This window comes from Ceratotherium simum, chromosome 10 (assembly GCF_057802395.1).
Source record: "Ceratotherium simum simum isolate JZ-2026a chromosome 10, ASM5780239v1, whole genome shotgun sequence".
Taxonomy (NCBI): Eukaryota; Metazoa; Chordata; class Mammalia; order Perissodactyla; family Rhinocerotidae; genus Ceratotherium; species Ceratotherium simum.
The window spans coordinates 75450174-75475136 of record NC_141909.1 but is presented as its reverse complement, the minus strand read 5'-3'; the positions used below and the strand labels follow the sequence as shown (position 1 = coordinate 75475136).

The window sequence follows — 24963 nt, the reverse complement described above, 5'->3', positions numbered from 1 at the left end:
AGCCCGCCTTCATGGGCCTGAGTCTCCTGTCCTCCATGTGTTTGTCCTAGTCCTGGATCTGACCTAGCCTTGTCTCCAGACGATGAAGGAAAGAGGCAGCAACCTTGCACTTTGGCCAAGCCCACACTTCCTTCATTCCCTCTGACTCCTCCCCAAAGGCCATCCCAGGGCTTCTGACAGGACCCCATTGTGTGAGTGGGATGGGGAGGGACGCCTGCCAGTTCAGGAAAGGTGGTGCCGCCTCGGGGAGGCCCAAGTCCTTGTCAGCAGCTCAAAAAAACTGCAAGCGTCATCACATTCCTGCTCTGGCCTCAAAGTGCAAAACATCCACAAAGCCTCAGGAAAAAAGAGTGTCCAAGGGAGGCAAGCAAGCATCTGTACAATGGAGAAAGCCTTCACACAGAGCCTGCCATCTTCCTAGAGTCACAGGACCACACAGCAGGAAGCCACCTCAAGAAGAAGTTCCAGACAGCTGCTGAGCCGATTCCTAAAATGAGTCTAAAGAAGCCTCATTGCCCACGTAGGCTTCTGTGGAGTGTTAACGACTACAATCGGGAAATTCCTCCTTTCCTCTCCTATACCTCTTCCCCTGTATTCCAAACCAATCCCCTCATGGGTCTTTAGTGTGGATGGAGGACTGGTCAACAGTGACTTCCAGCCCTTCGTCCCTGTGGCTGCTTAGCTCATTTGGCTCCCATTTTGTAAGGGAGGACCAGGTCTTGCATTCAGTTCCCGGGTGGTCTGTTAGGTTTGCTTGGATTCATACCTCAAAACTGAATTTGTAACTTCAGTTCCCAGATTGAGGCCTTGAAAAAGTCATGTCAGTGGTCAAGAGAGGAAATAGGTAGGGATGAATCAAGGACAGTGTGCCCCACTACTGGAAAATACTCCCAGCACAACTGGGCCCAAGAGGGGCTAAGCAGGGGCATCCATGAAGAAAAGGGGAACCCATTGCATCTCTCAGGACTGGGATTCTAAAAATCAACAAAACATCCCCCTTCTGAGGTGTCCTCGTGAGAAGAGAAGTGTCGGATGGGGATGGAGGAAGCCAAGGGCTCACATTTCAGGAGTTGCGTATTCGGGAGCCCTCATCCTCATGCCTTCCTTCAGGCGACTGCAGAAGTCCTCATCCATTTGCACTCCTGGGTATGGAGACCCACCTGTAGGAGGTAACATGAGAAAACACAGGGCACATTATAGCTTTGGGATACAAAAGACCATGAGGGGGCAATTCAGTGTTTGTTTCCTCCCTTTAAAGTGACGTTTTAGTAATAAATTCCCAGTGATTGGAATGGATCTCAATGTACAGCACAACCTGCAGAGAAGCTCAGCAAATCTTGCTAGTGACACATGCTTGGTTGGTTGGTCCTGAGGTGCTGGGTGGCTGAGCCCACAGGTCATTCCTAGGGCTAGTCTGTCTGGTCAGGAGAAACAGTGTCATCTGAAGAGTCTCTTCCCTCTCCCCACAAGGAACTCTAAAGAAATCTCATCATTTAGAGACTCATTCCTTGGGTTAATGAAGTTCTTTTAAAAAAGCCAGGAGACTTGGAATAGGTTACTTGTGGATCATTCACACCTCAGTAAGAATGACTTTAATTCACTACTTTCTTGTAAACTTCTCCCAGCACTGAGGACTAGCTGCTAAGATGGGCCTGAGGGAAGGGGGGGCGCCTTGAGCTCCAGAACTAGGCTGAATGGTGTGGGATGCAGTTGCCCGTAGGCAGGAGTCTGTGGACTAGAGGGTGCCAGTGGGGCCTAGACTTTGCCTCTTGCCAGTTTTACTGTCCAGGATATCAATGTAATCTTTCATTTTAGGGGCATTCTTGGCTGGGGGTAGGGGCAAGCAAGGCCTCCCAATCTGCTCTGTTCCAGACCTCAAATCTAGTCTATCTTAGCATTTGTTTGCCTGAACTTTCTAGTGATTACTGCTGGTAGGAAGCAGCTGGGAGGCGTGCACTGCTGGCAGTGTGTCACTGTGAGGCCACTGTGGCCGCCAAGCTTTTTTCAAAGACTGGAAGCAACAGGTGCCTGTCATCGAAAGCACGGGAATGATTTTCACACATTACAGGAAACCAGGGATGTTACTGGGTGACTTTCATTTGCTCTGAAAGTCAAATTTTTGGCAAAGTCCAAAAGACTCTTGGCTAGACCCCATGTTTGGGAGGCCTCAGAGCATCAGTGCGTGTCTGCAAGCAGATGTGGGCTCTGTGCACATCTGTGTGCCTGGGGCATTGAACAAGGTTTCCAGGCACCCATAGTGGATGTTATTGGAAGCAGAATAAATATAACGAGTGTTCCCATTGTTCATCTGGCATAAACCAGTGTCCAGGGTTAGCTGTGCTAATATCAGAAGCAACAGAAAGGCCTCCTGTTTCTAACACTGGTTGAGCTGTGCTTGTTGGGGCCTTTCCTAAGAAATTCTGAGGGGGGCGAGGTGATGCGGGGAGGGAAGAGGGATGGGCATTAAGAATCGGGGTATTTGAGGAATTAGAAGAAGGAGGCAAAGGACAGAGAAAGGAGTAGCCAGATTGGCTAAAGATAAACCTGACTTCAGATTTTACACTAGTCTGACTTTGTTCATGTTCATATAAACCATCTGTAACGAAGTACTGTCAAGCATAGGGCACGCATACATGTGCCATTTCTCATCTGAGATTCTACATGGACCCATGCCTCTTTAAGGGCTTTCAATTGTTTTAGATGCCAATCTAAAGGTTGTATCTATCTAAAAAACACTCAGCAGAGGATGCAGACATTTGGTTCTGGGCTACTTGATCTCTTCCTTCCCCCAGATTTACCTAAGGAGAAGATTTCCCACAGCAGTACTCCATAAGACCACACGTCGCTCTTGGTGCTGTAGATTTTGTCAAAGATAGATTCAGGAGCCATCCATTTCAGAGGAAGTCGAGTCTAGAAAAGGGCAAGGGGGCCTTGAGCAGAAGGACATGAAAACAAAGCATATTCAACCTAAGTGTCCATGGGGTCACCTCCCAGATTAGCACTTGGCCCATAAATCATTTCCTAGAGCAGCCATGGTTTCCTAACATGGAGAAAACTCACATAACACGCAGTGTTACACTAAAAGAGAGCTGTGTGCTATACCAATTCCTATGAAGGCAATAAATGTTTAGCAAGCCCCTCCTATGTGTCCAGCACATCCTAACTATGACCTTGTAAGAAATCCTTCTCCCCAAAAAAGCTTGCACTCCACAGGGACCTGGAAGAGTGATCTGAGTTAGAAAACATCCTGAAAATCAATGATTCCCAGAAACTTTTCTTAAGGAGGATTTCCAAAGGCATCCCTATGTAAAAAGACAGGATTTTGAAAGTCATTGAATGGGGGGAGCGGGCAAAGGCATTGAAAAGAAGGAAAGTGATAGATCGTATTTAGGAGACCATACGGCTGGCTTTCAAGCACGCAGACAAATTGTCCTTCTCTTCTAGATAGCAGGAATCTCAGTGAGTTAGGCCTTGACACTTCAGACAGATGGGAATTGACAGGAAGTATGGGATAATGGCGAGACAAAGAGAAAAACAGAAGGGGGAAGGGCAGGCAGAGGCTGAAAGAGACACAGATGGACAGAAAAGAAGGAGAGACTGACATAGGTAGATGTCATCTTTGCAAATCAGGGCTCCTCCTGAGGAAAGTTTGTTGGGTTTTTTTTTTCCTTTTAAAAAAAAGAGACTGTGGAGCAGTGGTTCTCATAGTATAGTGCAGGAAGCAGCTGTATCAGCAGCACCTAGAAACTTGTTAGAAAGGCCAATTCTCAGGCCCCGCCCAAGACTTGCTGAATTAGAATCTCTGGGGGTGGGGCCTAGCAAACTAGTTTAATAAACCCTCCAGGTGATTCGTATGCTCACCAAAGTTTGAGAACCACTCCTGTAGCGTAATCGTCAGAGCCCAAACGCAGGCTTAAGCCCTCAGGGTATAGGCCGGAAAAGAGAGGACATGGGAGGTCACCCACAAAAGTGAAAAATAACGCTATGTCCAAAAACAAGCAGGGAAGAGAAGCCATTGTGAGCCAGCAGGGAGATGCTAGGCATGGAAGGCAGATATGGGAGGTAAACAATTTTCTCTCTAGTGAGACACTACTAATACCCTCCCCCACCCTTTCCTGAGATACATACACCTGCTGAATCAATCATCCGGGTTTATTTGAGGGAAAGAGTCCAGGCTGTTCTTTGCAGTGGTACAGGGAACTCCCATAGGAGTCAAAGGGAGGTGATGATTTGGTCTCACCAGGGCCCCAATAAACAATTCTCAGGTTAGCAATCTCAGGCAGCACTGCCCAAAGGACAGGTACCAGGAATTAGGGAAGAACAGAACCAAGAGACAGCGGCCTTTCTGAGCCTCACGCAAGGACTCTCTGGAACACAGCCCATCTAGACTGCTTGTCTTCACAGAAAGCACATGATGGTTTTCAGGGACTACTACTGAGGAAGTGTAAAGATTTACCAAGGGCTTCGGTCTGTGAATTAAAAATGACAGGGTATAAATGAGTCAAACATCAGACTGACTTACATCTCCTTTTCTCACATAATCGGGGTTCTTATAAATATCCCGGGCAAGGCCAAAATCGCAAATCTTCACCACATTGTTCTCAGATAAAAGAATATTTCGTGCCGCCAGGTCCCGATGAATGCACTATAATAAAATAGTTGCATAATCAATGCATTTCCTTAATCTACCCGACTAATTTCCTGTGCCGTCTCAGTGTCATTATTCTTCTTAAATTGAGGATCCATTTCCTTTATGTAAAGGAAGCAACACTGAATGCACGTGGAGTTACCATAGACATAAAGAGCTTCTTTACAAATATAGGCCCCTTGAGGTCCAAAAGTCAAGAAACGGCCTCAATCTGCTTTGCTACTGTTTTGGGGGACAGCATCCTGGTAAACAAAATTGACAATCGAGTTCTACCAGGGAGCAAAACTTCTCCACAACCTTTTATCCTAAGCTGGTGAGATCAGATCTTGGTCCAGCTGCAGTTTCGTGGGAGGGCTCCACATGAGGTATTAATAGAAGCCCTCCTGTGAAGTCATGTATTCTGAGATTCTGACTGGTTCTGAAAATAAGCCAGAGGGCAGTATGGAGAACAGGTGTCAAATTTCTCTAGTCTGAAACCTGGTGAAGTTTTCTTCTAGAATTAAGTTCTACCCACTGGTATCCAAGACTCATTGTTCTCAAAACTCGTCACTCGTATCAGCACGAATTAAGGCATTTGTTGTGAAGTTTACTCTACATTTAAGGACAGAAGTACAAATAAATACTAGAAAAAGTGGATTTACAGCAAAGGTGTCTGTTTGTTCACACGAATGGCCACATGTCCAGGCCTGGCAAAGAAGAAAAACAGTAAAGAGCAAGGCTGACCTTTCTGGAAGACAAAAACTCCATGCCTCTGGCCACTTGAAAACTGTAAGAAATCAGATCTTCCATAGTGATGGGCTGCTTGCAGAAATCATCAGAATCTGGAAAGCATTAAAATCGTAACTGTTTGTAATGGCTCTTGTTATTCCACCAAATCCCACTTTATTGGAACAATGTTAGCAAAACATAAAACAAACCAACAAGTAGATCCGAGTTCATTTTCAAGAGCATTTGAGATTCAACATGAATATCAGGGATTTTTCCAGGCTGCTAGCCCATTTTACCCAAGCATGGGGGAAGGGGGATGATCCGTTAAGACAAAAAGGCCTGAAGGGAGACAATTGTACAGTTCCCTGTCAAAATTAGTAACTCTGTAAATAATCTTAATTCAAATCTTATCTCCTCAGGACATTACCCTTTGAGTCTCCCACGGATGTTTATTAGGGTGATAAATAAGAAAAAAATTTCAGAGATGCAAGTATGTTGTAAAAATATCTCAGACTGTAGGACAGGAAGGAATTAATACCTACCCTCCTCTTCCTCAACATCACTCAGACTTTTATCTTCCTGAAACCCGGAGCTTGCGAAGCTCTCGCTGCTGGTGACACTATCTAGTCTTTGTTTTTTGCCTTGTTCCAGGTCTGGCTCCATTTTTTCTTTCTTTGGCTCCACGTATAATGCTGCATCCTTTGAAGAGACCAAGAAGAACACAGATGAAAGGGAGCTCCAGAAAGCAAGGGGGAAACTAGTCCCTCAAGCTGGCAATCACCTGAGTTGGGAGAATGTCATTCCACAAAATGTATAGTAAATTAGTAGCAAGGGCCCTGTGGTGGCCAGGTGCCTGGCTCCTCCTGGGGTTGTGGAGTCTATTCTGCTCTTGACTGGGCTTCTAGAGAGCATCTTAGGTAGGATAAAGGAACATTAATAGCAGCTGGTATTTACTGAGAGCATACTCTGTGTGAGCCAGTATATTAAGAATCTTAGATACATTTTCTCATTTAATCTTTTCAACCGTTTTATGCAGTAGTTCTTGTTTATACATGAAGAAATAAGTTCAGAGAAGTCAAGTAATCAAAGTCACATGCAGCTAGTAAATGGCAAAGCTTGAACCCCGGTTTGGTGAACTCCAGTCTGTGCCCTTAACCACTTTTCCATGCCACATGCCATCTTGTGAAAGATGATATGAATAATAGAAAAGGATCCCCAGTAAACTTGAGGCTTCACTTGTAATCCCTATGAGGAGTAATCAGAGAAGGCTGTGTTACCAATTTCTCTGTTTTCCTTGGGGAAAGAGGGAACAACATTTCTTTTTCTCCCCTCCATTCAAAACAAAGATACAGTTTGATCCTAACAAGGATAGAAAAGGCCTCTCAACCTGGACTGGACATCCAAGCCTTGATTTGTAATATGGCTCTTCCATCGACCATATGATCTTAGGCAAATCACCTTGCTTTTCTGGGTTTCATTGTCCTCATCTGAAAAGCTTTATCAGTCTATTATGTTTTGACTCATAGGAAAGGAGTTGTTGGTTCTGGGTGTTCATGTGGAACCAGAAAAGATTTTTCTCGCCTTTAGTAATTCATCTAATAACTCAGCACTCCCAGTGGCTTCATGACTGGACCATGTACCTAAGCTTGATTCTGCTAGATGGCAATACTGAAACAGGGGTTGAGAGGGACTGGAGTTCAATGGTGTCCCTTGATCCACCTGCACGGTGTGGCAATGCTAAGATTCACCAGGCTCCCCATCCTTTCTTGGCTTTTCCTAGAAATGTCATACAGTAGGAGCGATCCCTCCACTAGGGGGCACAGTGGGAGCAAGCAGAGGACAGGAGGGAGTTTCAGGAGGGTCAGCCCAGAAAACTCTGACAGTGTGGAGGGTACCAGGCTCCTGGCCCCTGAAAAGAGACCTTCCTGTGCTGCAGGAGGGTAGGCAGGCCTCAGAGTGAACACCCAGTGCCACCCCAAGTGAGCTACCTGAGAGTAGGTAAAGAACATAACTATTTGTTATGACATCTCCCTGCAGCAGTTAGATTTGATTCTGCTCATCTGGGAACTGGAATTTTATTTTTCACAAGACCCCTCCCAGGACAGAAGGCAGCAGGGAGAGAATGCTGGCAAGGGTGTTGGGGGGGAAAGTGCTCGACAGGCCCACTCATGGCTCAGCTGTGTGAAAATGCTCCACCCTCCCAGAAGTCACAGCCAGGGGCATGTGTCCAAGGACCATAACTCAAGCTCCCTCACCCTCACCTCAACTCACTGCTCCCAATCAATGGTATATTCAGCTTTGTTTATTGGTAATTATCTCTGTTAAATAAAGGCTGATTTACTGAACTTTTGGGACTCTGGCAGAATCCAGTAAATTTATTACAAATAATATTTAAAGATCTTGGTGAATTTATTTGGAAAATGAAATAACCCATTTCTATTTAGCCTTTTGGTTCTTCCCTCATCTTCTCTTTATATTCCTTTAGGTTCCAAATATGAAATACAGCCATGTGTTTTCCATGAAAACACTAAGCTCCACCAACAGGGAGGCGAATCATTAAATATAGCCAGAGAAGGAAGCAAACTCTTCAAAACAAAGGACGCACAAATCCAAACGTTCCATCCTGCCCAGATCCCTGGGGTATTCTGCTGGCTTAATTCTTCCTGAAGCCAGTCCAGGATTTCAGGACTGAAGGGAATTTGCACTGCTTTCAGCCCAAGGCACCATTTTCCACTTTTCTTATGTTTTTTCCCCTCCTTCTCCAATGTAGTGCGTGTAAAAAGCATTAGAAAGGGAGTCAAGAGAGCTGAGTTCTTTCTTCCCGACTTCATCTCTGGGTAAGTGTGTGGCCTTAAACCAATCACTTGACTTCTATGGGCACATCGATAATGTGAGAGTGTAAACTAGCTGATCACAAAGATCCCTTTCAGCTTCAAGATTCTAATTATCAGAGGGCATGGTTTAAAACTGGGGAAAACACATTCTTGCATATATGTTGGCAGTCTGGAAGAACACACGTGTCTTTGGTTGGATCAAAGTTTGAGAGATGAGAGAATGGGCCAGCTGTCCAGTGGTTCTTATTTTTGTGCCACACAAAGAATCTTGCCCACATGACAGAGGTGGGCATCATTCTTGGATGTCGGATACTTTATCCACCACACAGATCATATAGATCAGTGGCACTAAGTTGGACTCACCCAATCTTTCTATCTCAATTGGTCAATAATGATGACGATGATAGTTAATATTTATTTCACCCTTAACTGAATTTCTTTCTCTCAACAATCCCATGAGTTGAGTTCTATTACCTCCATTTAATAAATGAGGGAACTGAAACTTAGATTGAATAACTTGCCCAAGGTCCCAGATTTCATGTGGTAGAATTTAAACCCAGAAGTCTGTTTCTGGAGTCTGAGTGCTTAACAACCACACTACGTGGATGCACCGACATTGCTGATTATTGGTTAATAATGTTGAATCATTGTCCCTCGAGCTTTTCCAGCCCAGTGAAGGACACAACATTGGTGGGATAGGTCACACCGGCAAAGTTTTACTAAACTCTTTCTTCTCCATTCAATAATCTCTTTTAAGCTTTGTTTACTTTCAGGTCTTGGACCCATGTGTTCCTTTTATTACACAGCTTTACTTTAGTGAGTAAGGCTGGTTCAGTATGTGTGTAGGGGTGACATGGATGGTGAGGGCATGAGGAAGTGGGTGAAAGGGCAGTAGGAAGGGAAGAAAATTATTTTTCTGGCCCCATCACTGGCTTATTGTTGACTGTAAAGTCACTCAATTGATTGAGTCCTTAATTTCTCTAATCTAATAAATGGAGACAATTATATTTGCTATCATTTTCTTTTAAGAAACAAGTGAGGACATGATTTGTGTGGGTCTGTGTATATATGGAGAAAGAGAGAGAGAAATAAAATTAACAAGATAATTTGATAGGTATTTAGGTAGATGGCTAGTAAATTTTAACCCCTAACTATCGGTGTATACACTGGGATCAAATGTTCTCTATGCTATTCCCCCAAAGAATGTGATATATTAGCACGGATAGAAAAAATAAAAAAAGAAGAAAAGGCAGAGATTGATTTTTAAACTTATTCATTAATGGAAAAATATAGGTTTCTCTTGCTTTATGCTTCTACAGCCTAAATGGAAACTCTCTGCTGTCTTTAAAAACCTCCAACCTTTAAGTTTCTTACCTTGTTGAGAAAGAATGAGTCTCGTTTGCTCTTGAGGTAGTTGGATAGATTTCCATATTTGCAATATTCAACAATCACCATCAGAGGCCCTGCAGCCAAAACAGCACATGCTCAGCCACACACCAAGCCAGTCAGCCATTTGCCAGCCTTCAGTCCACCTGAGAAACCTCAGGCCGCCCTGTCTTTATATTAGCATGGCCTAGGGATGCAACTTAGGGATGAAACATTTTTTCAAGCTGACACAAGAAGGGGTTTAAAAAATAGAAAAGGAATTGGAGACAAGTGGGTATGAGTAGTTGGGGTAGAAGGAAGAAAAGAGTAGGATAGAAAAGAGAAAGGCCTTTCGGGGGTGGGGGGCAAAAGCCAGCCAAAAGCCTGTCACTGCCAGCCACCCTCTCCACCTGTTAGCCAGACCTGGGCTAGCAGAGGGGGCTCAGGACACTGTCACACCGGCCCCAGAATTGTTAAGCAGCTCCTCCCTCCCCGTGCAGAGAACAGGCTGGTTCCGTCCCTGCTGTCTCTCTCAGCAGCATGGCCGTCTGCGGGGGTCTGCACAGTATGCCTTGGGGCTTGTAAGAAGGTCTAAAGCAGGTGTCAGCAAATTTTTTTTGTAAAGGACCAGACAGGAAATATTTTAGGTTTCGGAGGTCATACAGTTACTCAGTTCTGCCTTTGTAGCATGAAAGCAAGCATGGACGACGATACAACCAAATGAGTAACTATGCTCCAGTAAAACTTAATGAACGCACAAATTTGAATTTCATATAATTTTCACATGTCGCGAAACATTATTATTCTTTTCATTCCCCTCCCCCCTCCCCCAACTAAATAGTTGGGGCCAAACCATTTTAAGTTCACAGGCTGGCTGGCCTTCCACTGCCAACCCCTGGTCAAAAAGAAGTATGACGGTTAGGAAGGAAGGAAAACCAACCTGCACTGGAGCGCCCTAAAGGCCTCTTCCGCCCGGTTGGGCCCCTCATCAGACCCACCACCTGCCTACTGCCCCCACCACTCTCCGGGACAGGGCCCCAGGCCTGCAGCGGAAGGACAACTTCTAGTTCCGGGTCAAAGCGGGAGCGACCCCAGAGCCTCTCCAACGGGCTGCTGCCCCAGGGTATGCTGGGAGCGGGCAGGCTGGGGCTGCGTGCGTGTCTTGTGCCGAAGGCCCCGAGCGCCCTGCTTCTGCTTCGCGGCTCGCAGAGGTCAGGCTCTTCTCAGTAGTGTTTTCTGTCTCTATCAGCACTTGACTGGGTTTAAAAGTGTCTGTTAGAAACCCTGACAGCACCTCCTCCTCCCTCAGGGTTACAGAACAGGAAGTTGCTTCCAGAGGTTGTCTGTCTCCCCATCACTGAGGAGGACTGCGAGGATCTTGGGTGCCTGCCTGAGGTCCGGCAAGCCTCACCTCAGGAGGGGCTTACATTCTGAAGCCAACGACAACGGGGAGCTCAGAGGCGCCGATGGAGGTGGGTTCTCTAATTAGCCCTGGCCAGTTTTACGGGGCAAAGTTGAGGCAAACAGAATGAGGTTGCCAAGGCAGAGAATTTGGGAAAGAGTTTATCATTTGTCGATACTCAAGGGTAATGGAGAAGCAGGCTGGCTGTGTCTAGGGCCGTAGGACTCTATTATTTCTGGTCTCCCCAGCCCCTAGCTTCTGGCTCCACCCACTGCCACTCCTAGCAGGTAGATCTTGCCCTACTACCGTTCATCTCTACTACCTTTGTTGAGCTCAGAAAACATTTATATGCACAGGCCCTTTGCACCTTTTTTCTGGCTCAAGCGATGATCACACATCTACACCCAAGCACTAACCTTGCCATGGGGGAGGATAAAAAGGTCTTCAAGAACATGCTGGAGCCCTCAATCATAACCATAGCCCTGTCCTTGCCACTTGCCCCAGTAGGGAAGGCCTGTCTGAAGGGAAAGGCCCTCTGGTTGTCCCCCGTATCACCTCCTCCTGGGATCCTACCAGTAGTGATTTATTCCTTTAGGTGAATCTTCAAGTAATGCTCAAGTTTCTGTGCTTTCACCTTAGCTCTGGTCACACTCCTTCAAAGTCATTCTGAGAGAAAAATGCCCTCCACTTGACCTTGATTCTGGGGAAGGAGATCTGAAAGGGAGTCCTCTGCAGAACCTTTAAATTAACTGTACAGGGAAGGCATTTCTAGAATGGGAGCACCCTTCTGTAAATGGGCAGAAATGTTCCCTCTGGGTCTGTTGAGAGGGCATGTTCCAGGAGGTGAGAAACAGGGCTGGGAGAAAAGAGCTGTATGTCAGAGAACTAGGCTCTTAGCGTGTGAACCGGGAGATAGAGCAGGCCCCCCTTCCATTTACCTCCTTGCTTGGTGCAGGCTCCCAGCAGGTTGACTACATTCAGATGGTGGCCAATGTGAGTCAAGATCTTGAGCTCAGTCATCAGAGCTTTGTACTCGCTGGCCGTGGCCCCCTCTGTGTGAGAAGCAAGGAACAGTCAAGGCAACAGGACAATGGGTCTCTTTCCGCCGGAGGCAGCATTCCTGCCCTCCATATTTGTCAGTGCTCAGCCAGTTGCTTCATTAACTTCCCTACATTCTGCAGAAAGGCCAAGTCTCCAGACTGTTTTTATTACTCCCACCCTCCTGAGCCAACATCCTTTTGATTACAGTAAGGCCCAGAGCAGTGGTGGGGTTAGTCACTGGACATTTCCTCTTGGTCGACCTAGTCCTGTTCAGTAATGCGCTGACTCAGAGCTGGGCACCTGGTGAAAGCACCTCCTGAAGGCTTCCCTTCTGTCAGAACCAGGCGCAGCAGGAACCTTGCAGGCAGGAGATGTGCTCACACCTCCCCTCTTTTTCTCACTTTCCCCTATTTGAGGAGTTACAAAGAAGGAGCACAAGGGGCCTGCAAGAGCGAATGGCCACTTCTGTAAACATCTTCGCAGTGTGTTATTTTCTCCCTAGAACCTTTTCCTCCCTGGAGTCCTCAGGGTTCTCTCAAGTTGTGAGGATCCATAAGCATCTCACTTCAACTTCATTCTCAGAGATAAACAACACCAGTCTAAGAATTAGCAGAGTCTAAAGCCTAAATTAAATTTGTTCTGTCTGTTTGTCCTTACTGGTTAATTTCTAAGGCATTTAAAAATTTTAAATTATTTTTAGAAATAAAAAAAGTCATATAATCTTGCTGTAAAATATTCCAACAATATGATGTATATAAAGTAAAAAGTGAAAGCCACTCCAACCCACTTACCTTCCTAGAAGCAAGCACTGTTAATCGTTTGGAGTTTCAGACCTTTTTCTTTGCATTTATGAATATATATACCCAATCAAAAGTCTGCTTTTGGTTTACATGAATGGGATCATATGTATGTATTTTTTAAAATTTGCTTCCCCCCTCTTTTTAATATGTCAGAGACTTTTTCCATTCTTTTTAATTGATTAATGGCATTCCTGACATTTAGCCTGTCTACAATTTTTTTTGCCATTACAATTAATACTGTAATAGACTGCCTGTGTGTAATCTTTGTACATATGTGCAAGTATTTCCATAGGACAGTCCTGGAAGTGGGTCAAAAGATGTACATTTAACATTGTGGTACATACCAACATGGTATTTCATAAGCACAAATCATTTTTTAATAACAACCAGATAAACTCTGGAAGCCTCCCAGTGGGGCTGGGATTGGCTCACAGTAGATGCTCAACAAATATCTGTTAGATAAATGAACAACATGGTTACTCTTCTCATCTCAGATGTGGGCAAAAGGCCCAAAAAGTTTAAAGGTTTTGCTCAAGGGCACTTTGAAGGAGCTTCTGACTCATGACCTTTGTTTGACATTCTGCCTTTTCAATTTCTCCTAGAAACAGATGACCAACCAATTTAAACAAGAAAGCTGAATGAAAACGGTTTTTTAGTGGGTGATTTGGCAATCTTTTTCAATCAAAGCTGATGGCTTAAAAAAAAAGATACGCATTTATTAAGATATTACACACAGTATTTCTGTATTACATAGAATAGATTCTCTGGGCCTTTAAAAAATCTCAAGTCAGAATTTCCCCCATGAAACTCATCAATCCCTCTGTGCATTTATGCCCCTCTAGCACAGAGGAAAAACCAGGCTCTTTTGCTTAGATTGTTCCATTTATATGCAGGGCCACAGGTGTTATCTTGGGACCCTCCCAATGATGGACAGCAGACTTAGCTCTCCTAGAGGCAGTGTGTGGTAGTAAGCAGGGAAATGGGACCAGCTGAGGAGGCAGATGTTTTCAGATTTAGTTTCGATTTATCTCAAGGTTGTATACTAGATTGCCTCCAGAACACAGGCCAGGATCATTTTGAGGATTTTGGAGCAATTGGCCATTTCCAGGAGGCAGGGTCTCTGCAGTGTCTCTTCTATATCACTGTGGTGTGGGAGAAAGCACTGTGCTCAAAGCTAGAAGACTTGCACTCAGACCCTTGCTTTTGCACAGGTGAGCCGTGTGCCCTTGCAGAGGCTATTTAACCTTTTTGGGTGGTGTTTCTTCATCTGCAAACTGGGATAATAATATCTACCTCACAAGGCTATATAGAGAAAAATAACAAAAAGGGCAACTTCATATGGTTCACACTAATATATTAAAGACCTAGTCTGGTGCTTTTTTACATAGATGACATGTTGATGCCTCTTCTCTTCACTGGGATGGGGGTACGGGGTGGGGTGCTGGAATGCAGGTATTCTCACGGAAATGCCTGCCATCGTCTGTTTAGTCCACCTTGAACAAAAGTCCTGACTTGTAGATGCAAAATTTCTTTCCTGGTTACTTTTAGAGTAAAACTGTCAGGTTCTTTGTAGAGTTTTATCAGAGCCTTTGCTTGACAAGGATAGTCTTTTGAGGTGGAAAATATCATTACATGGGACTTTTGCAATGATGGTGTCAGTGCTGGAAGAAAATGAAGAGCTATGAAGTCTCTCTAAGCAAATGGCCCTTTCTCTTGGAGCCTTTGCTAGGTACCTGCTTAGTTGGGTGCATAGCTTCCTATGCCTTAAAATCCCCTGGCAATATCTTGGAGACTTTGGAAAGCTGAAAACTGCCCTTTGGGTTTCAGTCCTGTTTCTTTTTGGTTTTGGAATCTTAAAATGCATTGAGGTAACATGAAAATTAAGTCACAAATGAGGAAATGAAGTATTTTCTAAACTTTAAAGGACCTATGAGTCTTTGAGATGTTTGGTTTACACGATTTTCGCTGATTTTCCTTTTCAATCTGTCTTGTGGTGGTAGTGGTGATAAATCACTGTGTGATTGGCTCTACCTCCCAGAGCTTCACAGAGTGGTAGCATCTTTCAACACAAGAAGGATAATTTGATTTTATTATTATTTTTTTCATTTCTAAAGAGGAAATGTTTTATGGTTGGGACGTGCCAGTATAAAATAGTTTAGAGTTCTGATTAACTCAACTGTTCTAGCTTCATAGTTTCACTTTATAGTTAGGTCAAACCTCAGCTAAGCCTTTGGGATTTATGATGTACAGCTAAATTTCCTTGAAATGTCATAACGGATTGTTCCAAAATTTTGTACCCATGGATACAGTGGGCTTAAGTCCCTGGTAGTCTAGAGTCTGAAATGTGATAGGAGAAAGATCTTTGAGGTGATAGCAATTGTTTTCCCATGGACAGTGCTGGATTGTTTCATTTACAAGATTTATTCTGAGCTCTTGTTAGCCTAATCTAAAACTCCTGAAATAAAGGGGCTTCCAGCAGTAGAAGAAAGTTATGTGGCTAGAGCAGAAATAGCTTGTGTCTGTTCCTAGGCCATAGCCAACTTGTACCAACGTGTAGGGAATGTAATGGGTCAGTTGAAAGCCAAACTACAGCACCCATACCTTTCAGCATTTTTACAGCCACAGTCCGGCATGTGGGTGATTTCTTAATGCCAAATGCAGATGCTTGAACCACTTTTCCAAAGGCCCCTCTTCCAAGTGATTTGCCTACAATGAAAAGAACACATTGATTTGTTTGCCAAGCCAACAGGGTGAGTTTACGTCTTTTTCAGGAAGGAAGTGCCTTTTTTCCTATGTGTGTATGTGAGGCATGTAACTTTGAATGGAATCTCCAATGAACTCACCCCAAAAGAGTCAAAGTAAGGGACACATTTCTGGAGTATCTTTTTTCCAACTCTTAACTGTGCTTCTGAGGCTCCCTCATCCTTCACAGCTAGACTTAACCCCTCAAAGGCATTTGGTGCAGGTAGATGGCTAGTTTCCTCTTCACAAACTCCTCCTGGAGGGATAGGCTACCAAATCCTGGGTTATCTCTTCCATTGTTTATTAACATTATTACTAAGAAGATTTCCCTGTGTTTAACCTAAGCCACTTTTCTTGCCACTTAAGGTCATTTTTTCTGATCTGTTTTCAGCAGAAAGGGAGAGGTAGAGAATGGCGGTTACTGCTATTGGTTGTAATAATGCTTTATAGCTAAAAAATAATCACTAAGTCATTTCTCAGACTTCCTTGCCAGACAAAATATTCCTAGTATTTCTAACATGTCTTTACATGGTGATTACAAATCTTCATGGTTCAGCACATGAGCCCATCAACCACTGGGAGTAATTTGTTTCAACCACAGAGAGGTGGTTGCCAAATGCAATAACAAAGCAAAGTTTCTTTCATGGTACCCATTATGTTATGCTATAATGATTGTTAACTTGTTTCTTTCCTCACCCTTTGTGATATTGTGATTTAAAATAAGAAATACATATTCGGTCTTCATCCTGTGTCTGGCAGTAGGGCTCCTAAAACCCTTGGAATTTCCTAAGTGATGAAAACCATAAAGCTATTTTTGTTATGTTAATGAGGTGACTTTTAGGCCCCCACCTCAGGATGGGGGCTGGTTGCCAGGAGACCAACCATGTGATTAGAGAGCTGGGACTTTTTGTCCCACTCCTGACTTCCGGGGATAGGAGAGGGGCTAGACGTTGAATCAGTTGCCAATGGCCAATGATTTAATCTGTCATGAATATGTAATAAAGCCTCCCTAAAAACTGGATAGCCATATGCAAAAAAATGAAAGTAGACTCTTACCTTACACCATACACAAAAATTAACTCCAAATGGATTAAAGACTTGAATGTAAGACCTGAAACTGTGAAAGTTCTAGAAGAAAACATAGGCAGTACGCTCTTCGACATCAGTCTTAGCAACATCTTTTCAAACACCACATCTGACCGGGCAAGAGAAACAATAGAAAAAATAAACAAATGGGACTACATCAAACTAAAAAGCTTCTGCACAGCAAAGGAAACCATCAACAAAACGAAAAGACAACCTAACAATTGGGAGAAGATATTTGCAAACCATACATCTGATAAGGGCTTAATCTCCAAAATATATAAAGAACTCATGCATCTCAACAACAAGAAAACTACCAACCCAATTAAAAAATGGGCAAAAGACCTGAACAGACATTTCTCCAAAGAAGATATACAGATGGCCAACAGACACATGAAAAGATGTTCAAAATCACTAACTATTAGGGAAATGCAAATCAAAACTACAATGAGATATCACCTCACGCCTGTCAGAATGGCTATAATTAACAAGACAGGAAACAACATGTGTTGGAGAGGTTGTGGAGAGAAGGGAACTCTCATACACTGCTGGTGGGAGTGCAAACTGGTGCAGCCACTATGGAAAACAGTATGGAGATTCCTCAAAAAATCAACGATAGAACTACCATATGATCCAGCTATTCCACTGTTGGGTATTTATCCAAAGAACTTGAAAACACCAATTTGCAAAGGTACATGCACCCCTGTGTTCATTGCAGCCTTATTCACGATAGCCAAGACTTGGAAGCAACCTAAGTGCCCATCAAGGGACGAATGGATAAAAAGCTGTGGTATATATACACAATGGAATACTACTCAGCCATAAGAAACGACGAAATCCAGCCATTTGTGACAACATGGATGGACATTGAGGGCATGATGCAAAGTGAAATAAGTCAGAGGGAGAAGGTCAAATACCGTATGATTTCCTTCATTAAGTAGTAGATAATAACAACAATAAACAAACACATAGGGACAGAGATTGGATTGGTGGTTACCAGAGGGGAAGGGGGGAGGGAGGAGGGTGAAAGGGATAATTGGGTACATGTGTGTGGTGATGGGTTGTAATTAGTATTTTGGTGGTGAACATGATGTAATCTATGCAGAAATAGAAGTACAATGATGTACACCTGAAATTTTTACAATGTTATAAACCAATGTTACTGCAATAAACAAGAATAATTAATACTCAAAAAAAAAAAAAAAAAAAATAAAGCCTCCCTAAAAATCCAAAAGGACAGGGTTCAGAGTTTCCGGGCTGGTGAACATGTGCAGACTTGGGAAGAATGGGACGCCCCAGGGGCACGGAAGCTCTGTGCCCTTTCCCCATTCCTTGCCCTATGCCTTTCTTCCATCTGGCTGTTCCTGAGTTATATCCTTTTATAATAAACTGGTGATCTAGTAAGTAAAATGTTTCTCTGAGTTCTCCGAGTCGCTCTAGCAAGTTAGTCAAACCCAAGGAAGGAGGGGGTCATGGGAACCTCTGATTTATAGCCAGTTGGTCAGAAGTACAGGTAACAACGTGTTCAGACTTGTGACTGTCATCTGAAGTCAAAGGAGGGGTTATTGGAACCTCCAATCTGTAGCCAGTTGGTCAGAAGCACAGGTAACAACCTGGGCTTGCAATTGGTGTCTGAAGTTGAGAGGGACAGGGTATTACTGCACAAAATTGGGGTTCTCTGCCTGATGTGCATAAACAAGCCAATTAATTATGGCACCAGCCTTTGAGGGGAGAAATCAGCTTTTATTCTGCGAGATTGATCTCCAGGGAGACAGGGAGCATGTGCCCTCAGATCTGTCTCCCCGAATCAGGATTTGGGACAAAATTTGAGGTTGGGGGAACAGGTTGGCATGCAGAAACACTGGTGGGACAGGTTTTGATTGGTGGGCTTCAGGTATTTATGGTAAGGTTTTAAACATTTATGTTGAGGTTCTAAACATTTATGATGGGGTTCAAAACATTTATGATGGGGTTCTAAATATTTTTGCATGAGGTAGGGAAGGAATTTTAACACCAGATCTTCCTGAATGAGGGACCTCTTGCTTCTGATAAGAGTCTGGCTTTCAAGTTCTGGTCGTGTCCTGGTCCTTGGGCTCCATGGAAGGAGGATCTTTGGTTCCAAGGTCATTTCAGGTCATGATTTCTTCTTTTGCACATGCCCTGGCTACGTGACTTTGCAGTTTTTCTGAAAGACAATCCTTAATCACTTTGTTGATAAGAGATGGGGTCTGTTTGAACTGGCTCTAAATGGGCCCATGGTTTAAATGGGCAGTCTTGTGGGACTGAACCCTTAACCTGTGGAATCTGATACTATCTTTGGGTAGATAATATCAGAATTGAGTTGAATTTTTGGACACCCTGCTGGTGTCCAAGAATTGTCTGTTGGTGTGGGGGGAAAGCACCCCCCCCCATATTGAAATTGGTCTAAGAACACCAAAAGGCCCTTGCATGAGACAGCTTGACTCAGAGGGGCAATGACAAGTCTGAATCTTCCCAGACCTAGCCCAGTTTCTGTTGCATAGAAGGTCCCTGTATATTGGTGCAGAATGAAGAGTAGTATTTGGGAATTTGTGAGATGCTCAAAGCAAATCTCATACAGTCATGGGTAACTAGAGGGGCCCATGAGGTGGGGACCTTGAGAGTGATGCTCTGTGAGGAGGGCACCCTCTGGAAGACCTCAGCTACCTTTTATATCGGGGGACTTCCTTTTGTACCATCAGAAAACGGGTAGCTAAATAGAACCTAGAGAAACAGTATACCTCAAGTGTGATATGGCAAAAGGAAGAGTGAGCCAAAGAAGTCACTCTTTTGGTTCTTCTGGGAGGGAAAAAAAGCTAATAAAATGCCTCTGGTTAAAAGTAAATCCTGGTAGTTAGAGTGTTGATTTAACACAACACCTCCTCTCCCAACCAAGTTCTCTTTCTCAGACTGTCCTGATAATGTGCCTTCAGTTAGTTAACCAACCTACCTTCTTTCCTTCCTCATACTCCAGTTCCTTTCCCCAAAGGACATAGGTTTTTTTCCTAAGATTCTTGTAAAGTTTGTAATGAAGCTTTTCTATTTCCTCATCATATTATAACCTTTATACTTTTAAGCACAACTACTCAGTAACAAAGATGTCTTCATCCTGCCTCTGCTTAGTATCTTCCAGTCCAGCCACTCCAGGCATCCACTTAGGCCATGGGCAGAGTTCACTTACCAACATAATTATAAGAGCCTCTTTGCATCTATCTCATAGGGATGCACTCTGCATTAGAAGGGGAACACTGGTGAAATTACATTCTTTTCCTCAGGTCAAACAGGCACCTGTAGTGACTGATAAAGATCATTCCTCCCACAGCACGCACCATGTGCAGGGATATAGTCTCTGCTTCCTTCTTTAGATGAAATTGTCCAAGAAATAGACCAGAACGGGGACTCTTAGTTTAAATAAAAGAGCCTTGGGTGGACCCTGAAGGTGCTGGATGTTGAAAGCATGTATGGAAAGAGCACTGGAAGATACCTTCTCTAGATTTGTAATAATTGGTACGTTTTGGTTGGAGGCTTATTCCTTACTTTTTTAGAGTAAAAGAATAATCTTTCTTGGGGGTTGACCCAGTGGCGTAGTGGTTAAGTGTACGTGCTCCACTTTGGCGGCCCGGGGTTCACAGGTTTGGATCCTGGGTGCGGACCGACACACCGTTTGTCAAACCGTGCTGTGGTGGTGTCCCATATAAAGTAGAGGAAGATGGGCAGGGATGTTGGCCCAGGGTCAGTCTTCCTCAGCAGAAAGAGGATTAGCAACAGATGTTAACTCAGGGCTAATCTTCCTCACACAAAAAAAGCATAATGTTTCTCTTCTGCAGTGCCTTCTGCTATCTAATATGAAAAGTGTCCTGAGCCTGTGAAATAGTACAGTAATCGCTGTCTTGGGACATCTCTCCACATAGTCTGAAGACTCTTGCTTGTTTGGGGCAGGCAGAATCCTTTTCTTTTCCACAGGTTCAGCCCCTATACATTCCCTTCTTAGCTGACACAACACACTTTATTTTAACAAGTGTGTGGGGACTTTGCTCCTGTTGGTGAGGATAAGCTTGTGCTCAGTTGGCTTTCCTCAGTCTTTTCATTTATTCTTTTGGAAGTTGACTGCTGCCTCATAGAACAGCATGAAGCTATTACAGACTCTTTAATCATCTAGTGCATTGGAATCCTTCTGCAGACCTATGGTTCCAGGTTCAGGAGAGCCCAGTCACACTGGACTTGACCTTGCCTGATCTTTCTTTTCCTTTCAAATCCTCTTTGGTGTTACCTAAATGCCACTAACTAGCTTGGAAAAGCGCTAGGTCATTGTCATACAGTGAAAGGATATGGGAATCTCCTCCAAGAATGTCCTTGACTGGCCAGGGTCCCTGGGACACTCTGGGGAGAGTACACAGCAGCATAGGGCTGAGCCCTTCTCTGGCATCCAGGGCTGGTCTTACAAGAGGCAGCACCAGCCCAGGCACCATCCACTTGCCAAATTCCAGGCTCCCTGTGTTGTTTCCCCTATTAGGTAATTCTGACTTTATTTTCCAATAGAAAGATGCAATGTCAGACATTATCCTAACTTCTGTGATCAATTTATAGGAGCTGAATTCTCTCCTAGGTTTAGTGAGGAATCACTAACAAAACAGGTTTCTTTAGTTCCTAGATTTCAGGAATTTCAATGGTAGCAACACCTTTGACCCAAGCTCCAACTGTGTCAGTCAGGTACTAATACATTCTCACTTCTCTCACCAGGGCTGCTGAGAGTACCAATAGAGTACATACAGCTGAAATCAGATGCAGCTTTGTCTGTGTATTTCTTTACATTTATAACCCCATTGTTAACTCTGCCCATCAAACCAGCTTTTTCTCTCCATGCATCCAGACATAATCTTGGTTACTTTCACTTGCCAGACATTACTTCAGATTACTTTCTGTCATTTATTTGGCTTAAAAAACAAATCTTGGGCCTCTTTGCTCCCATGTTAGTAGGAGGAGCATTCCTCTAGCCCTTGCAGCCACACTCTGCACTGAAAGACAGAGTTAGCTGACTTGACACACTTTCTTTTACCCATCAAAGACACTCACATGTACATTAGTCAAATCGTAGCATCTGGCAACTCCAGGAAAAATAAGAACCATAAGAAAGATTTTCAACAAGGAGAATCTCCTGAAATGAGATTATCTACACCCACAGGCCCCTAGGGGAATTCTGGTGAAAGGATTAGCCATCTCCCTTAATGTGATATGGATCACAATGATACTAGACCAAGGAATGAAGAAATGGGACAGAAAGCTCATGTCTCCTACACTGGAAGAAGCATGTTTGATTGTGACTAGTAACTATGGAGAGCATCGTGGCCTGAGAAGGGCTTATGGTTGTGGGAAAATTATCCCATGTTCCCTGCCAAGGTCACTGAGGGACTGGGCTAGCTGCCATATAATTTAGACTAGCAGAAGGAACTCATCTCGTGTGCCACCTGCCCTTAACTACTCTAAATTTAGTTGATTTTTTTTTTTTCTGTCAGCAGCCATGGCTGGCTTTCGCCTGTCTTTCCAGCTTTTTGCTGATTTCCAGTTTTCTTCCCCAAGCCAAACAGAACATACTCTTGGGGCCAAGTATTCTTAAGAAATGTCAGTGGAATCATTTCAAGGCCCAAGAGAACAAGAAGAAAAGCCATTTCTCCCCTCACACCCCCACACCAATGTAGTCTGTGTGTGCGGAAAGGGGAGGCAATGCAGTTGAATTTGGAACAACAGACACTTTACTCTGAGAGTGACAAGCTCCAGGAACACTGGATCTGTGATCTCTTTTCCTAGTTCCAACTACTAATGATTCTGGCATACACATGGGAGTGAGTGGAAAACTTTCAGAAGCCACAATCCAAATATTCTGGGCAAGAGTAATTGAGGCTTCTATTGTTTTGTAGCACTATGGGCTGGAGATTGATTTGCATTGTGATGTCTGAGCAGAGGAACTGGTGCACGTAAGCTAAGGGAAAGCACAATCGCCTGGTGTTTACGACATCTATGTTACCTGGAAAACAATAGTCCTTGCTCTTCAAAAATAAAACTTCAGTGACCCCTTAGGACTTTCTTCTCTGTCTGGACATTCCAAACACCCAGGGAAATTCAAAGTATGTGACTTGTGGATTTGGGCAAAGGGGTTTTTAGATCCACAGCTTTGAAGAGCACCAACTCTTTCACCAAATGTTTGATTTTACTATTCCTTGCCATCCTGAATTGTGTTCTAGGTTATAAATTTCTAACTCCTCAAAAATTTCATTATTTAAGAGTGCCTGTACTTGTAAGCCTCCTGATAAAGCTAATCCTCCCCCCATCCTTTGCTTACCTACTTTTGTGACTATCTCCTTCACCCTTTGAGGGAAGAGACTCAAATACCCTTGTATCCCCAGAGCTCAGACAGATGTCTGCTGCTCAGGAAGGTGCTTGGTAACTGCTGAAAGAATGAATAGGTGCACCTTTGTCCCCTTGTACTGTGGTCTCAGCATTCTATTAATTAGAATTATTTACCTCTGTGTCCATCTCCCTTGCTAGTTTGTGAGCAGCTGGAGAGTAGAGTTCCCAGTCTAGTTTACTTTTGCATCCCTCAAAGCACAGCATTTTGCATGTAGTAAGTGTTCAGTATGGGTTTAGGAATCTGTTAAACAAATACATTACCCAGTTTAAGTCTCTCCCGGGCAAACTCCCACTTGCTGGCATCATAAGGGAGCCGCTCACACTGCTCATCCAGGGGAACTTCATCTGGGTCCATTATAATTGATAGGTAGTTAGTCTTTATTTCAGAAGAAGACTGAGAAATAAAGAGATCTCAAAGTCACCAAAAGGAAACAACTTAAAAAACCCCAGATATCCAATTTAAAACAATATTTGGCAACATCTGCTGCTATTTTGGTTCATTTGGTTAAAACAGTGTAGTTGGGTACAGAAAGTACCCCTCCATATACACATATGCACATCACACTTGAGCGTGCAATTTCCATTAAACAACCCCTTACTATTCCCACACTACATTTTTGTACTATTAGCTCCACCATCCTATCTCAGATAAAATGCACTCAGATTCTCCAGTGACCTTACTGCTTGTTCTTAAACAACTATCATGATAGTACTTCTCTAAAAAATGTATAGCATTTTTATAAAACCATTCCAAACACTGACTAAAAATAACTTCCTGTGGCCATTCTGTCCACGCAGGAATACACATTACAGATGGGCCAGCAGTGGGGTCTATGACTGTGGCTTTTCCACATTAGCAAGAAAGGCCAGAGGTGGCAAAATAAACCCAGGATCCCTGGGACAGTTGAGAGGCACAGTTCATGTGAAGTGTTTAAATATACTCAAAAGACCTGGCCTCTTAGTTACTGCAGCTACCTGAAAAGACTGTAGGATCCATTAGTGAGATTAGAATAAGATTTGCCTTCACTAAGAGATAGAAGTTGATTATTTCAAAGGCTGAGGAGTAAATAGGTTATAAGACTTACAGCCGCACTCCGAGTTCGTTGGACCATTGGTAGGATATCAAATAAGTAAGGTGGCATCTGCCTTCAAGTGTCTTATTGTGGTAATGCACATCAAGCCCAGAAAATACCCTTTATTTCAGACCATAGATAACTGGATTTATGTTTAGTGTCTTAGATTTACATCAAGAGGTGTATTTCTTGTTAATTAATTGTAGATGTGATGACTGCATTTCTGTGAGAGAACAGAAAGGAAGTATGCTTGCCCATATAAGGTAGGTTTTGATAACTCTTGCCTAGAAGTTATGTAAACTTCATTTAAATGAGTTTTGGGGCCCTTCCTTTCAGTGCCTTTCCCTAAACAGAATCAGAGTTCAGTGGAGAAGACAACCTTTCCATACACACCATTTCACACCCACCCACATTCTTCAGCCCTTACTCACCCTGTTCTGGGCTTTCACAGCTCACCTCATTCATCACTCGCAATCAGTCTCCTTCTCACAAAAATTATCACTAAAGTATGTGACAAAGAGCTCAAAGCAGAAAGATTTGCCTGGCCTCCACAAAGAGTAGAAAACAGATATGGAGCATGTTTGTCATGAACTGCATTTGCCACTGGTGTTAGACTGTAAGGGCCTGGCCTGTCAGACACTCGTGCACGTCTATAAGACGGTAGAGGAGGATAAATTCCCGTATCAGGGTGCTGGGTGTTCATTAGAGAAGCTGCTGGAGTAGATTTTAACTTTTCAATGTCCAGTATAGCTAGGTCCATGAGAAAAAATCTGCAGTCCTCAAAGAGCATAGGAGAGCTGAAGCCTAGCAAGGGACATGTTAGGTTCTGTCGGATGTGAGGGGA

The 24963-nt window shown here is 43.7% G+C and overlaps 1 protein-coding gene across 1 annotated transcript in view; it reads right to left on the bottom strand.

Moving 5' to 3' along the window:
* The window catches only part of FLT1 (fms related receptor tyrosine kinase 1), a 185068-nt gene that overhangs the window by 16886 nt on the left and 143219 nt on the right, over positions 1-24963 (bottom strand). The window contains exons 17-25 of the mRNA XM_004435289.3: positions 23308-23440; positions 15400-15504; positions 11896-12009; positions 9565-9653; positions 5899-6055; positions 5372-5469; positions 4523-4645; positions 2799-2910; positions 1061-1160 (exon numbers count right to left, since the gene is read on the bottom strand). Coding sequence (XP_004435346.1) covers positions 1061-1160; positions 2799-2910; positions 4523-4645; positions 5372-5469; positions 5899-6055; positions 9565-9653; positions 11896-12009; positions 15400-15504; positions 23308-23440 — 1031 coding nt within the window. The remainder of the gene's footprint in view (positions 1-1060; positions 1161-2798; positions 2911-4522; positions 4646-5371; positions 5470-5898; positions 6056-9564; positions 9654-11895; positions 12010-15399; positions 15505-23307; positions 23441-24963) is intronic.